The sequence below is a fragment of the Plasmodium falciparum genome (genome assembly GCF_000002765.6).
Source record: "Plasmodium falciparum 3D7 genome assembly, chromosome: 14".
Lineage (NCBI taxonomy): Eukaryota > Apicomplexa > Aconoidasida > Haemosporida > Plasmodiidae > Plasmodium > Plasmodium falciparum.
Genome location: NC_037283.1, coordinates 2,512,603 through 2,530,824, shown reverse-complemented (window position 1 = coordinate 2,530,824; position 18,222 = coordinate 2,512,603). Strand labels below are relative to the sequence as shown.

Here is an 18,222-nt window from a genome sequence, read left to right as displayed (position 1 = left end):
TGTAGGATAATAAAATATAAAAAAAAAAAAAAATAAAATAAAATAAAATAAAAATAAAATAAAATAAAAATAAAAGTAGAATTGTTCTTATTTATATATTTTGACATAGTTACTTTTTCAGAATATTCTTATGTTTTAACTTTTTTATTATCGCATATATCTTTATCTTTTTTTATATAAAAATGTATAAATTAAGAAAACATATATGTTCTATATTCCAGATAATATAAAAGAAAAATTTTTCCTATATATATAATATATTATATATATAGAAGTGTTTGGAAAAAAATGAAAAAATAATGAAGGCTTATAAAATTGAATTATTTTTAAAATATTTTATTTATGTAAATTTTATTATATATATATATATATATATATCACTTTTAGACAATATATGTGTTTATATTTCAAACAGATAAGGAAATAAAAAAAAAAAAAAAAAAAATTTTAATAATGATTATAAAAATGATAAAAAAACGTTTGAATAATATGAATTCATACTTTCTTTATTTTATGTGTTTTATTTAAGAAAAAAATAATAAAATCACATATCAAATTATATATAATATTATATTATGGTTATATATATATATAATTTACACCTTTCGAAAAAACAAGAACAAAAAAATGAAGCAAAAAAAAAAAACAAATTTATGTTTAATATGAGTTTATTATAAATAAATAAACACCCATTTTGTAATAAAAAATAATAAATAAGAAGCTGCCACCTTATATGTAATATATATATATATATATATATATTTCCTATCCCTTCAAGATTTAAAAATAAAGAGCATATATATATATAATATATATATATATATATATATTTTTTTTTTTTTTTTTTTTTTTTTTTTTTTTCTTTTTTTCTTTTTTTTTAATCATAATATTATATTACTGAAATATATCCATAAATAAAATAAAAATATTATATACATATATATATTATTAAATATATTTATACAAAAATTTATTTAAAAATATATTAAAAAATGGATAATTTTGAATATAAAATTAAAAGTATATAATATAATATTATATTCATATATAACCTTATTAATTTATTTATTATATATATTAACTTATGGTCTGGATATAAAAAAAATATATATATAAATATAATATTATATGTAAAAATATAATATATATATTATATATATATATATATATATTATATATAATATGAAATTCCGTTTTTGAATTTCTCTATGAAAAATTTGTAAATTTTTGTTATAAATATATATTTATTATTATACATAATAATATAAAAATTAAAAAGAAGTTATATATGAATATTTTCTATTTATATATGGGATTAAATATTATCAATCTCTATATAATTATAAATATATTTATATATATATATATAACAATTAAAATACTGTTTTTTACGTATATTCATTTTTTTTTCTTCTTTTCTTTATTATTTTTTTTTTTTTTACAATTGTATTTTTATTATAAAGTCATTAAAAGTTCATACAAATTAGAAGATCAAATAAAAAAAAGAAAAAAATGAAAACCAACAGTAGTAAAAGCATATAAAAATAAAGAATAAAATATTATAAGATATTTTATATAAAATTATTATTGTTATATGATATAAAAAATACGGTCCATAAAAACTATAATATATATTAAATATATATAATATATAATATATATATATATTTATTTATATTTATATCTAAGAAGAAGAATTATATAGAGAAAGCAAGAAAGAAAGAAAGAAAAAAAAAAAAAAAAAAAAAAAAGCATATGAATATATTTATATATATATATATATATATATGATTTATATGAATAAATAAAAAAAAAAAAAAAAAAAAAAAGATGAATAAACTATTTTTTTTATGTTTCCTTGTGATAATTATATATTCATTAAGTATTTATTATTGTAATGATAACATTTTAGAAAATGCAAATAATGACGATTCTACAAAAGATATAAATAATATTAATAAAAATTCATCGAATAAATCAAAGAGCGAGAAAACAAGTAACTACAATAATGATCAATATAATATAGACGACGCATATAACGAAGACGAAGAGAATGATGAAGAAGAAGGAGATGATGATGAAAATGATCATTTCGAAGTCCCAATAAATTGTAGCGGTGGTAATTGCTTTGATTCTATGGATGATATAAATAAAATAATAGATAATAAAAAAAAGAAAATGAAATATCGAAGAAGGAGAGGGAAAGCTATACAAATTATAAAACCAAATGTAAATCATACGGAATTAATTATAATAGAAGAAAATTTAGAAATATTTAAAAGAATAGATAAACCTATTGCTATTGTTTCAGTATTAGGTGATATGCATACAGGGAAATCTTTTTTACTTAATTTATTAAATGAACATGTGATACCAGATATTAATAAAAGTAACAAATATATTGAAAATGGGTTCAAAGTAGGTAATGATATTACTGCTAGTACTTATGGTATATGGATATGGTCTGAACCTATAAGAATTAATGTTAAGAAATTAAAAAAGATATATGAATATATTAATGAAAACTTTACAAATTTTATAAAAAGTTATGAATATGAAAAAGATGAATATAATGAAGAAATTATTGATTTATTAAATTTATATAAAACAGATGATTGGATTTCAAATGTCGAAGAATTAAATTTATCTGATACAGATGAAGTCAATTTAATTTTAATGGATACACAAGGTTTAAATAGTCCAAACGTAAATAAAAGATATGATGAAATATTATATGCCCTAACCAATTTAATATCTACAGATATTATATTTTTAACGATGAAAATGATTAACAATAAAGATTTAGAATTTATAGAAAACATAACTAAAGATGCTAACTTATTTATGTTAAGAGCATATACTAGATCGAGTGGTTCTACTTTTTCTATTAAAAAAAATAATTTTCATAAAATTTTAGATACACTTAATAATAATTTAGAAAATAATTCTTTAATATTAGAAAGTATTGCTTCTAAAAACTTAATGTGGGTTGTACATGATTTCAGTCAACGTCTTGATGTCAGAAAAGGCAAATTATGGTTAGATATTTTATTAAATTCGGATAGAAGAGATTTAGATATTAAATATTGGAAAAAAATAATTTCTAATAAAAGTAAAGATAAACATGATGCATATACAACAAAAAAACAAAAAATCGCTTATTTAACATATAATGAGAATTCTAGTTCTGGTCTTTTACCAAATAACAATAATAATAATAATAATAGTAATGATTCGTCATCTAATTATAAATTAAATATATTATATAAAAATATCGATTGTGTTTTATTAAGAAATATGTATCACAATAAAGAATTTGATTTTACTAAAGCTAATATTAACGATTTAAATGAAGAATATAAAAATGATGTTTTGTTATTAAGATATAAAATATATCTAAGAGCTTTGTTATTTCCCAAAAAAATGTATTCTGATGTTCAAATTAATAATATTATAAATAAAATTAGAAAAGAACAAAAATTAAGAGAGGAACAAGAAAAAAATAAAGATAATAAGAAGAATGATACCAATAATCAGACAAATGACTTAAATAGTAATAAAGACGAAACATCAGGGTCACAAGTAACTAATCGATTTATGTCTGGTCATGATGTATATGATTTTATTACCTTTTTAGTAAAGTCTGCAAATCAAAACTTATTTACAAATGTGAATCAGTTTTTTAAACATTTTAAAATTAATAGAGCAGAAATAAGTAGAAATGATTTAATATTTTTATATAAAAAATATTTATTACAATTTATGGAAAATGAAGATGTTGAATTTATTAGTAATTTGAATGATGAAAATGATGATTTATTTTTACAAAAAGAAGGAAATAATACGTCAGTAAATCATGATGAAAACTCAGATGCAGATTCATTATTTAATGATCATGATGAGAATATGCAATTAAAAGAACATAACATAAAAGATGGAGAAGATAATACACACCAGAAAAAAGATAGTTATAAATTACCACCATTATTAAATGAAATAAAAAAATATGAAGAATTAATAAGAGAACAAATTTTGAATATATGGTATAAATATACAGAAAGTGATTTTCATGATGAAGAAGAAAAAGAATTAATTAAAGATATTGAAAATAATTTATATGAAAGATTAGATCAAATAAAAATAGAAATGTTAGAATTAGGTGAAATGAATATCAGAAAATTTTGTAAAATCGCATGTGAAGATGCATTACAAATTGTTGTTGAAGATATTAAAATGAAAAGTGATCAATATCCAATAAAACAAAAAGATCTTACCACATTTTTTGAATCAGTTAGTTATAATTTAATTAAATATTTAGAGAAAAAATTATCGAAAAATTCAGATAAATTAGATTTAATTTATTATAAGGATAATATATGTAGTCCTTTAATTAATAATACATTTCAAGAATTTTATTTTTTAAAAAAAAAAAATATTACCTTAAATGAAAATAGATTAAAGTCCTATTTTTCCAATGCTGTAGAAAAAGGTAAAGAAGTTTTTGAAGTGTTAGCTGAAAATACAGAAAATATAACTGAATATTTTAAAAATAAGAATATGTTTTATACCGTATTGGATAAATGGACTTCTGAAGCAATTAATACATATACATTAACATTATCTGATTTTGCTAAAGAAGAAAAAGAGATTAATGATGAATATTTAAATGTCTTAAATAATGATATAAAATTATTAAAACAAAAAGCTATGGAAAAATGGCATAATCATTGTAGAGATAAGACAAGTGCTTTATATAATATGCATAAAAGTAATTTAAAAAAGAATTTCTTAGAAAATTTTAATTTTCCATTAGATGAATTAGTATTACAAGATATTTTTTTAAATTTAAAAGGTCAAGAGGAATTGAAATATATGGATATATATTGTGCAAATGAAGATTCATGGAATAGTGAATATAAGAACTTTTTAAAATTAACAGATGAAATATTTCAATTTATTAAGGATGAAAATTTAAAAGCAATACAAATAACATGTCAGCAACCATTAGATGAATTAAAAAATGGAATAAAAGGAGAAATACATAAATATTATTTATGGAGTTCTTTAAAAAGTACATTATATAATAGAGCATTAATAGTACTTTCAAGTAATATTGAAAATATTTATATAAAAAATCAAAGAGAAAATAAAATTCAATCAAATTTAGATGAAAAATATAATAATAAAAATAAAAATTATAAAAGGATATCAAAAGATTTAATGAGTAAAGTAATTAATAGATGGTTAAATAATGATATCTATAATGTATATTATCCTATTATTAGAAAACAATTTCTACATAGAATTGTATGTTATCTAGGTATAGCTATTTTAATATTTATTATATCATTAGTTGTATATTTCAAGAAATTCCATGCAAGCTTCCTTTTCTTAATTATATTAGCATTATTTATGGTATTTGGATATCAACAAATATCCATATATGGAAAAACATTCTTTAGACATGTAGTATTTTATATGTATGAAGGAATAGCTAATGTTTTTGGAACAGAAGGAGCTATTATCGTTTCAATATTATTCATATCTGTAACAGCCATATATGTATATAATTATCATATTGTCAAATTTAAAAAGAGAGTTGCAAAAAATACCAAAAAGTTATTACAATCTCAAAATATTATGAACATGTCTGGTCAAAACCCATACAATGATTATAATCCTTCATCCAAAATGAGAATTTTTAAACCAAACTTTTGGAGATTTCAAGATTATGATAAAGACCCTAAATACCATGCACCTAATATCCCTCATGATTATAAAATGCATAATGATTCATCTCAATATATGGACCTTAAAAATAGATCAAATCGACCCAACGAAATGGATGATTATACCTCATTTAACAATTCAAGTAAATTTCAGAGAAGATCATATTTGGATTAAAACTATATATACGACCATATTAAATATATACACATATATATATATTAAATATGTATTTTTTTTTTTTTTTCCTTTTTTATATGTACAAATCCTATTTTTATAACCATCAAAAAATTATATATATATAAAACTCCATATTTTCAAATTTTTGTTAACCATAACATATATATATATATATATATATTTATATATATTATGTAATATGTTTCATTTTGTATTAATACTTTATTCTATTAATTTATGAATTTATATATATTTATATATTTTCATTTTTACATATTTTTATGTGCCTCTTAATATTTTTGTCTAAATATAAAATATTCTTAATTTTAATATATATATATATAAATATATATATATTTTGGGTTTGGAATATTCCAATATTTTTTTTAATTATTTATACACTCCATAATAGTTTTTATAAAATTTTTTCATTCCAAATTATGTTTTAATATAAATATGTATAAATATGTGTATACATATTTATTTATTTTTACATATTTTTTTTTTATTTATTGTTCTAATTATACAAAAAAAAATGTTTAATAAATTTTAATGAATTATTATTATTATTTTTTTAACTATTAAATATAAATTACTTTGTTTTATAACAATCACATATATATATATGTATTTATGTATTTTTTTTTTTTTTTTTTTTTTTTTTTTTTTTTTTTATTGTACACTTATAAAATGAAATAACCAAATATTAAAAGAAATAATATAAAATAAAAATGAATAAGAATTTAAGAGATGCTATTTATCTCCATATATTTATGATTAAATAGCTTTTTTCCCTGTATATAAAGTATTTCTGGTATCATCTAGGCCAATCCTATCATGAACATAATTTACTTTCTTACTACAAGTTCTTTCAAATATATTAATTTCAGGTACACATTTTGTTATATCATCATTATATTTATGTAAGCATAATATTAAGGGTTGCATAGTACAGACTACTTGTTCTTTTAGTTTGGATCCTACTTTAAATTCACTCATCTGTTATATTAAAAAGAAAAAATTAAGATCCCTTTTTAAGGTTTTATATAAAGGAATATATGTATATATATATATATAATATATATATTATATATATATTTCCTAATCACATATTATTATTATTATTTATTTATTTTTTTACTTGAATATAACGAATTAGGAGAAAAAATTCTAAAAAGGAATAGAATAAAATAGAATAAAATAAAATAAAATAATATATGGGTTTACATATATGCAATATAAATATATATATTTATTTATATATATTTTTTTTTTTTTTCTTTTTTTTTTTTGTACATATTTTAATTATTTTTTTTTTATATATTCTGTTAATCATATAATATGTATAAATATTGTCAAAGTGAAATAAAAATTGCATATACTAAAATTTATTATATATATATATATATATATATATATATATATATATATATATATATATATGTATGTATGTATTTATGTATTTTTTTTTTTTTTTTTTTTTTTTTTTTTTTTTTTTTTCGATTTTTAAAACAATGTGTAATTTAATTATGCAATAAGGATATTATATCTATTTTCCTGATGGAAAATATAAGAAATATATACATATATATATTTATTTTATATGAAGTATTTAAATAGATTTAACTCGTAATATATATATAAAATATATATATATATATATATATATATTTTTTTTTTTTTTTTTATTTTTTGATTCAACTTGGAAATGAAAGTTGATATTGATGGTTTATTTAAATCTTATGACCACAATGAAACGATAAAGTATATTGATAAATTAAGAAACGAAATAATTGAGAAAGAGGATGATATAAAAGAATTTTTAAAAAAAGAAAGTAATAATGTGATTGATAATACTATTAGGATTAAGAAAATATATGGTTGTGTTGAAAAAACAAAAAAGAATTTAGAAGATATTATTAGTAATTATAATAAATTAGTAGATAACGTAAAAAGTACTCAGGTGTGTAATATTCAAGATATATATAAGAATGAATTAAATGAGATTGAAAAGGATATTGTAAAAAATGTGTGGCTCAAAAAATATGACAAGTATGAATTTTTATTTGAAAATCCATTTTTTGAAAAAAAAAATAAAGATGGAAAAGAAGGTTTAGGAAATATAATAAATAATATAATAATAAATGAAGATGCTTCTCTTAATACAAAAGAGGAGAGTGTTATAATAAAATATGATTATTTGATTAATAAAAAAGAAAAGAAAAAAAAAGATGTAATAGTAAATTATGATTGTTTTTATTTAAATAATTATATTAATAACATATATTTTGATATTAATAAAAAAATAGAAGAAGAAAATTATATATATTGTATAAATAAAATTTATAGAGACATATTTATATCTCTAATAGTTTTAAAGTCTATATTAAAAAATGAAAAAATACAAAATATATATATCAATATTTTTAAAAAACCAAATTGTAATTATTATCTACACAATTTTGTAAATAAATATAAACATCATTTTTCAAATGTTATATTAAAATTAATACATTACTCTTTTTATAATCTAACATATAAACATTCGTGTAATTTCCAAACAATCATAAAATCCATAATGATTTTACTCATATTTTATAATCAAAAAAATACAGATATTATAAACTTTATTCATAAAAATAAAGAAAACATAAAACAACATGATATAAATAAGAATCAAATGAATAATTTATTTCATGCTATTTTAAAAGCTAGATTAAAATTAATACATAATTTTATTAACAAGAAAAAAAATAAAAAATGCAATAAAGGTAATGAATTAGATAGAAATAGTACAATACAAAAAAATGAATTAATCCATAATAATGAATATCTTGCATTTAATAAATTACACATATATTTCAAAAAAATAATATATGTATTATTAAATACAAAATATATTTTATTACTACTTATCGATAATAGTTGTTGTCCTCTTTTGCATGAACATATTAAGAAAAAAAATAAAGATGAACACATTTATGAAAAAAATGAAATATGTGAAAAACAATTTGTATATAATCAAATTCATACTAATTATAAGATACATATAAATAAAGAAAATCAAATAGATGTTGTTGAATCATATGAAAATAACTTTTTACAATATATGAAAAATGAAATTTTTATTTTACAAGATATATATAATAATAAAGAACATATAAAAAATGGTATAGAAAAAAATAAAGAATATTTTAATTATCATATTAATAATATAGAAGATATAAAAGAAAAAATTTTGAATACTAATACAGTTGAAAATTTTATTCTTTTATATAAACATTATAATCAATGTATTAAGAATATATATAAATATGTTATCTATTTATTACATAATTATTATTATACAAATCAATATAATATTATAAGTATAGATTTCTTATTTAATGAATATACAAATATTAAATTATTATACAATGAAATTAAATCAACTATCTTACTACCAGAAACATATTTTAAACCTTTCATTAAACCATTACAACATTCTTCAATTATTAATCATAATTGTTTAATAAATATAAATGAACAATTATTTAATTATTTCTTATTCCTCTTTTTTAATAAATCCATAAGCATAATACCCCTTTTTGATAACAAACCTATAGATCAATGGAAAAATGTTCTCATCAAATTTTTTAAAAGTTTTTCATATCATGTAACAACCTTTTTAACATATGATAATAATAGTTACTTTTTTATAAATGATAAAATATTTTTTTCTTTTCTTTTAAATGCTTTTTATTTTTATTATGAATTTTATAATATCGATTTGGAAATCATATATAGTGAATTTTCAAAAATCCCAAAGCATTTTAATAATACAAAATATTTGAAAGATAAAAAAAAACCACACAATCGGTTATCAGAACATGTATTAAATAATAATAAAAATTGCACACAAGAAAAACTTTTTAACAATGCTTTTAAAAATATAATTAAGGAGAAAATACACCCACTTTTATTTTCTGCCTATAAACTTATACTCTTTATTGAAGTAAAAAAAATGAATACTTTTGTAAATGTGGACTTTTTATATATGAATAAAAATAAAAATCTTTCTAATTTTCAGGAACTCTATGATATATTTATAAATATTTTAAACAATTATGATAATATAAAAACTAATACACATGTTAATGATGATGTTCAAGGTTATGATGTATTATTAAATTTGTTAAAAGGAAATGATAATGATATTTATATGAATATTAATATTAATACTAATAATAATGATATAAGAAAAAGTGCTGATGACGTAAATAAAAATGGTGATGACATGAACAAAAATAGTGATGACATGAACAAAAATAGTGATGACTTGAACAAAAATGGTGATGACATGAACAAAAATAGTGATGGCATAAATAACAATGGTGATGACTTGAACAAAAATGGTGATGGCATAAATAACAATGGTGATGACATGAACAAAAATAGTGATGGCATTCAGTGTGTTCATGTAAATTATTGTAATGATTTTAATGATGAGGAATACAAAGAATTCTACTTTTATGTTAATCTTTTAAGATATAATAATAAAAATAAATTTAATCATTTCTTAGATGGTTTAAAAAATATTCAAATATATGGTGAATCAAATGATATGTCAAATATATATAATAATAATGAAAATGTTCATATTATTAATAATAATAATGTTTTTAATAGCGAACCTAACTTTTGCCTTAAAGATATTAAGTGTATATTTTTTTATATAGTGTATAATATTTTTAAAATGTGTATGAAATGTTTTTGCTCAGAATATTTCGATAATTTAAAATGCCATTTGTATTATTATTTACATATGTTATTAAATTATAATATGGAGCATATATTATGTGATAAAATAAATAGTCATTTATTAAACATATTTATATTTTCCAATATATTTATTATATATATAGAAAAAGTAATGACAACCGAACAATATAAAAATATTATAATATTTATTATAAAAACAATACTTCAAAAGAAAATATATAAAATATATATTACATTTATACAAAAGGTTAAAGATATATACATAATAGAAATGGAAAAAGCACAAAATAAAAACTTATTTAATAAAAAAATTACAGAATTATATCATATCCTATTGTTTGATTTATACTTTTGTGAACAAGTCTTAGATAAAAATAGTATTACAAATAAATCTTTTTATGAAGATCTTATTTATTTATATAAAATAAATGAAATGTATTATATTAAATCAACTCTTTATTTTATAGATATATATAAACAAACCTATAATGTATATAATGAAAATAAAAACAATAATAATAAAAACAATAATAATAATAATAATAATAATATATCTAAAGAAGAACACGTACAGAAACAAAACATTCATCCATTAATTCATAAATTATATAAGTCATATAACAATTTTGTACACAATCAAAATGAAAAAAATAATAATATAATGAAAAATATATCATTTAAATTTTTAATTGATGATATATTAGTAGAACTAAATAAATTAGATAACCTTAACAATATTATATACCAGAAACACATACGTTCACGTGTACACAATGTCATAAAAAATACATATTTATTATATTATTTATTTGTACAAGGAACTACACTCAATAATATAATAAACACAAAAATTGAAGAGGAACAAAATAATTTGGACATATTTCATTATAATAATGTATTAAAAATTGATGATCAATCTATTGAAGAAAAGTTATTTACATTCTTTTCTTGAAAAAAAAAATCTTCCTTTAATGAATTATATACTTAATTTTTACTTTGCTTGTTTTATTTGGGTGTCTTTTTTTTTTCTTTTTTTTTTTTTTTTAATATTAATGTTAATATAATATAAATATATATGTGTGAATGCATTTATAGGAACATATGTATTATTTTATTTTATTTTATTGTTTTTTTTTTTTTTTTTTTTTTTGAACATTTTATTTCTAAAAGATGTCATATACATCAAACTTCGCATTTCAAGAATTATCTTTGCCTTATTATAATAGAATTGATTTAATTTAATTATTATGAATAATTTAATATATATATATATATATATATATATATATGTTTATACACATTTATAATTATATATGTTTTATAGTATGTCATATTTGTTTCTTGGACACATGTTATATATAATTATTTTTTTTTATATAGTACTTAATTTTAAATAAAAATGAAACGAACTGACGATAAAATTTACGTGGATATAAATAACGAAGAAGAATATAAAAACTTATTTGATGATAAGAATGATATTCTTTATATAATAGATATTTATACTAGATGGTGTGGGCCATGTATTTTTACTTTTGAAATGATAAATAAAATTTATAAAAACAATTTAATCTTTTCAGAGAATGTCAAGTTATTTTCTATATGTGCACAAACTGTGTCTTCATTAAAAAATTATGATAATAATTGTAAACCCTTTTATATCATATTGAAAAATGGAGAAATAATACAACAAATTCAAGGATGTAATATACCACTTATTTTTTCATTTATTGATGAGCATTTGATGAATAAGAAAATAAATTGAATGAATACTACATAAGGAAGTTTACAATATATACATATATATTAATTAACATGATTTATTATAAAAATAATACATCCATATAATATAACGTTTTATTATATTTAATAACACAAAAATGATAACAACAAAATGTATAAAATATTATATATATATATATATATATATATATGTGTGTTATAATTTATTATTTTATATAACACTTCATGAATTATTTTTCATTTTTTTCTTCGAATATTCTTATATATATATATATATATATATATATTTATTTATTTATTTATTTAATTATATATACATTTATTGCTTGTATATATTTAAGAAAAATCATCGCTTAATTTTATTATATACACATTTTTCAATATTTTTTATTTTTAAATTTACATATTAAATCATATTATAAACCCATATATCATATTCTTTTCTTATGATCTAACTTTTAATGTTTTCTATGCATTCTTTAAACACTCATTTATTTCACATATTATATTCGATATAGACAATATTTGGGAATTTAATTCCTCAACTTTTTCACTATACATAGTTCTTACTTGTTCAGGTACTTTTTGCTCATAATTTGGGTCATTAATTTTTTTCAGATAAGAATCTAATGAAGCTTGTAATTTTTTATTTTTATTTAACATACTACTTAATAATGGTTTAAGGTATTCTTCACTTGATTGTACATATATAATAAATTGATTCGAAACAATATCTTTTAAGCATTTTTTTACTTGTAATTTTAAATCATCTGATAAATCTTCTACATTATAATTAATAACACTTAATGAAGACAATTTCGCTAGAACTTCAATTTTAGTTCTTACCTTTTCAATAAATATTTTATCTTCTTCATGTTTAGCAGCAATGAAACAATTTAATTTTGTTTTTGGGGGGATTTCTAATGTCGATATAAATGATCTAAATTGTTTAACAATATTCATAAATTTATTCATTTCAGAATTAATATTTTCATTATGCCATATGTTAATATATTCTGGATAATTTGCTAATGATATGGAATTAAATTTGTAAGGCTCGGATGATATTTTCTGATATAATTCTTCGGTAATAAATGGAGATATTGGATGTAAAAGTCTTAATCCATAATCTAAACAAACATGTAACGTTTTATTAGCTCCATATCCATCCAAATAATTATCACATTTATTTATTTCATTAATATGGTTTGTATTAACTGATTCAATATTATTATCATTTTGTTCAACAACTTCTCTTTTCTCTATATTATTCATATCACTTTTTTCTTTTAATCCACTTACAAAATTATCATGAGAATCTGTATTTAAACGAGGTTTAATTAATTCTAAATAAATATCACATAAATCATACAACCAAAAATTATAAGATGCAAAAGCAACTTCTGAAAAATTGTATGATTCAAAATTGTCGTTTGCATTTTTTATATATACATTTAATTTATGTAAAATCCATTTATCTTCCCATTGTAACTTTTCTACATATTCAGGTTTATCAATTAATATATTGTAATTATCATAATTATCTGGTAAGGTTTTTAAAAAAAATTTTACTGCATTCCATAATTTATTACAAAAATGTCTATAACCAATAATTCGATTAATATCTAAATTTACATTTCTTCCTTGTTTAAGATATGTTAACAATCCAAATCTTAATGCATCTGTACCACATTCTGGTATACCTTTCGGAAATTCTTTTTTCTGTAATTCAATTGCTCTCTTTATTTCCTTTTCTGGTAAATTCCCTTCATACAATTTCTCATGTAATTTATTTAAACTAATACCATCAATTATATCTAAGGGGTCTACAACATTTCCTTTACTCTTGCTCATTTTTTCACCACGAGAATCTCTAATCATAGCATGTAAATAAATGGTCTTAAATGGTAATTTTTTCATCAAATGTAAAGAAACCATAACCATTCTAGCTACCCAAAAGAATAATATATCCTGACCAGTTTCTAATATTGTATTAGGAAAAAATGTTTCTAAATCTTCAGTCTGATTTGGCCATCCTAATGAACTAAATGGAACCAAAGAAGATGAAAACCAAGTATCTAGAACATCCTCATCTTGTATTAATTCGAAGGGCTTATTATCACCTACAAGGCTTTTTGCCTTTTCCAATCCTTCTTCGTAAGACCTACCAACAACCCACAATTCGTTTTGTTCTTCTAAATTGTTGTTATTATTATTATTATTATTATTATCATCATTATTATCATCATTATGATTGATATCATCCGTATTGTGATTAACGTCATTTTTAAATACAATTTTATAAGCTGGTATACGATGGCCCCACCACAACTGTCTTGATATACACCAATCTCTAACGTTCTCCAACCAATAATACCATGTGTTTACATGCTGAGGTGGTATTATCTCTAACTCTTTTAGCTTAACATTTTGGATAGCTTGGTGAGCTAATTCTGAACAATTCATATACCATTGTGGTATGAGCATATATTCAATGATGTCGTTTGTCCTTGAACAAAGTGGTAAAGACATAGGGTTAGGTACTTTATCTGATAATAAATTTAATTTCTTTAATTCTTCTTGAATTTTAAATCTACATTCAAATCTATGTTGGCCTTGAAATAATTTCCCTCCATTTTCATTAATATGCCCATCTAATGTAAAAATATTTATATAATTTAAATTATGTCTTTTCATCATGTCATAATCATTTTTATCATGAGCTGGAGTAATTTTCACAGCACCAGTACCATATTGCATATCAACAAAATCATCAGCAATAATAATAATTTTCCTATTAGGAATAAATGGATGTACAATTTCTTTACCAATTAAATGTGCATATCTTTTATCTTTTGGATGAACAGCAACAGCAACATCTCCTAGCATGGTTTCAATACGAGTTGTTGCTATTTCTATTTTTTCTTCACTATCTTTTATTTGATAAAAAAATTTATATAGAACACCTACTTCAACTAAATGATCAAAGGATGGTATTTTGATTTTGGTTGGTTTTTTAATTTCTTCTAGATTTACTTCAATATCTGATAAGGCAGTTTTTAAATGAGGACACCAAGCAACTAATCTATTATCTCTATATATTAAACCACTTTCATAAAATTTAATAAAAGCTTCTTTTACCGCATTTGATAAATTTTCATTCATGGTAAAATATTCTCTTGACCAATCAACAGAAGCACCAATCCTTTTCATCTGATTATTTATTTTATTTCCATGTAAATCTTTCCATTCATATATTTTTTTAACAAATTCTTCTCGACCATAATCTTGTCTTATTTTATTCTCTTTTTTATATAACATCTTTTCTACAACAGTTTGTGTTGCTATACCAGCATGATCTGTTCCTGGTATATATAAAGTTAAATAATTTTTCATTCTTTTATATCGAACTAAAGAATCTTGAATAGCTACTGTTAATGTATGACCAATATGTAACGTACCTGTTACATTTGGTGGGGGTAATATAATCACAAATTTCTTTATATGTTCATTATTCTTATTTTCTTCTATTAATTCTTTTTTCGGTTTAAAATAATCATTTTCTTCCCAAAAACTATACCACTTTGATTCGACTTCCTTAGGATCATATGCATCCTTCATTGTTTTTATATTCTCTTTTATATTTTTCATATCCATCTTTGACAATTTTTTATTACAATATGTATTAAATGATTTATTAATATAATTAATGCCTATTTTTTTAATTAACCTAATATTCATACAAAAAAATAAAAACTAAATGAAATAAATTATCATAAATTATAATAAATTATTACACGATAATAAACACCCCAAAAAATTAAAATAAAATAAAATAAAATAAAATAAAATAAAAAATATATGAAGATATATACATATATATATATATATATATATATATATATATATATTTATTTATTTATTTATATATTTTTACCTACAAAAAAATGATACAATATAAAATTATTTTTATTTTTTATTTTTTTTTTGAAGAATAATATTTACTATATATTTTATTATATATTCATAAAATAGAACCTAGAATTAATTTTACTGTTATATGTATGTTAAATGTTTCCATTTTTATTTTTAACAATATTCTATTATTCATAAATATACATAAATTTTTTATATATTAGTAATAAAATAACATAACACAGTATATTATGAAAAATAAAATTACCCTTAAAAAAAAATAATAAATATTGAAAATTTTATTTATATATAATATATAATATATATATAATATATTATTGTATATAATAGAGCAACAAGCATTTATTTATGTATGTATATATTATATATAATACATTAATAATATGCTTATTTATTTATATTATTGTACCCCTTGTTTATATACAATTAAAAAAAGGAATAATAAATAAAATAAAATTTTATTTTCTACATAATTTATATTTACTATTCTTTATATGTTTTAGTTCTCTAATCAAAAAACAAAAAAATTAAAAAATATAAAAAAAATAATAATATAATAAAAAATATAATTAAAAGGATATCAAATTGATATATATCCCAAATGTTGTAAAGTTCAAGGGTTTAGGGTTTTATATATGTTTATATAGATCTAAAAAATTGTAAGTATCAATTTTTTTGATATGAAAAAATAAGCTGTGTAAGCTTATATGTAAATAAATAAATAAATAAATAAATAAATAAATAAATATATATATATATATATATATTTATATAAAAAAAAAAAAAAAAAAAAAAAATTCGACATATTTTGCTATGTGTTAATATATAATTATTATATATATATAAATGTATGTATATTATATTCTAATATAGAAATAATTTTTTGACGTTATAATTAGACATTAAATAACGTTTTTTTAATACTATTATGCATAATAATAAAATAATATAAAATATTATATGAGCATAACTTCTTTTTTTTTTTAATATTATTTTTGTTTTTTGTGTAACGGAAAAAAAAAAAAAAAACAAAAAAAGATTGTATTATATATAAATATATTGACAACTCGAATTAAGAGCCAACTTCTGTATATTTATATTTTATGATACTGTTTTTTTCTGAATATTCCTAAAGATATATGTAAATATTAATCTTTTGGAAAATTCATATATACTTTAAAGTATGTATAATAATTATTTCTCTCTTTGTTTTTTTTTTTTTTTTTTTAATTAATATAACTTTTCAAGATATGTAATTAAATATTATTTTGTTTATCATATATACATATATATGTATGTATATCTTTATATATATATATATATATATATATATATATATATATATATTTTCAATTTAAATAACTCCTTTTTTTTTTTTTTTTTTTTTTTTTGGTTATTTATTTCACAACACCAATTGTTAATTTTGGTGTAGGAAAAGTAAATAATTTGTTTTTTATAATTCGTTACATACATTTATATATATCATTCTTTTCCTTTTTAATTTTTTTTTTTTTTTTTTTCATAATATAAATGTATGTCACATATGTTCCTTTAAGGAATATCAAAATTTTAATACCATTTTTAAAAATGGTATTTATTCGAGTTATTATATAAAAGAGGGTTATTATTACATTTTTCTTTTTCTTCTGTTATATTATTTCTTTTTATATTATTTTAATTATTATTGCATACTTATTCAAGCCTTTTTCCATTTATTATTATTATTTATTATGTATTTATTTTTTAGAATTAAAAATTTTTTTTTTAATTTCATTTTGTCTTATAATATGATTTGTGATGTTACTATAAGACTTGTGAATAAGTGTTTATACTATTTTAAGGAACTTAAATAATATTAATTTGTTGTATATTATT

At 18.5% G+C, this 18,222-nt stretch overlaps 5 protein-coding genes across 5 annotated transcripts; 3 read left to right on the top strand and 2 right to left on the bottom strand.

Moving 5' to 3' along the window:
* Positions 1–1,830: 1,830 nt before the first annotated feature.
* Positions 1,831–5,904, top strand: PF3D7_1462300 (GTP-binding protein, putative; the record flags this gene model as incomplete). Its single annotated transcript, XM_001348731.1, has 1 exon — positions 1,831–5,904. One exon carries the CDS (start codon positions 1,831–1,833, stop codon positions 5,902–5,904), a length of 4,074 nt encoding a protein of 1,357 aa, XP_001348767.1.
* Positions 5,905–6,684: 780 nt separating this feature from the next.
* Positions 6,685–6,906, bottom strand: PF3D7_1462200 (conserved protein, unknown function; the record flags this gene model as incomplete). The annotated part of the gene is made up of 1 exon (XM_001348730.1): positions 6,685–6,906. The coding sequence occupies one exon, from the start codon at positions 6,904–6,906 to the stop codon at positions 6,685–6,687; it is 222 nt and encodes a 73-aa protein (XP_001348766.1).
* Positions 6,907–7,615: 709 nt separating this feature from the next.
* PF3D7_1462100 (conserved Plasmodium protein, unknown function) lies at positions 7,616–11,620 on the top strand (the record flags this gene model as incomplete). The annotated part of the gene is made up of 1 exon (XM_001348729.1): positions 7,616–11,620. One exon carries the CDS (start codon positions 7,616–7,618, stop codon positions 11,618–11,620), a length of 4,005 nt encoding a protein of 1,334 aa, XP_001348765.1.
* A 447-nt stretch (positions 11,621–12,067) lies between these two features.
* On the top strand, positions 12,068–12,433 carry PF3D7_1462000 (thioredoxin-like protein; the record flags this gene model as incomplete). The annotated part of the gene is made up of 1 exon (XM_001348728.1): positions 12,068–12,433. One exon carries the CDS (start codon positions 12,068–12,070, stop codon positions 12,431–12,433), a length of 366 nt encoding a protein of 121 aa, XP_001348764.1.
* Positions 12,434–12,879: 446 nt separating this feature from the next.
* PF3D7_1461900 (valine--tRNA ligase, putative) lies at positions 12,880–16,152 on the bottom strand (the record flags this gene model as incomplete). The annotated part of the gene is made up of 1 exon (XM_001348727.1): positions 12,880–16,152. The coding sequence occupies one exon, from the start codon at positions 16,150–16,152 to the stop codon at positions 12,880–12,882; it is 3,273 nt and encodes a 1,090-aa protein (XP_001348763.1).
* Between the last annotated feature and the right edge of the window lie 2,070 nt (positions 16,153–18,222).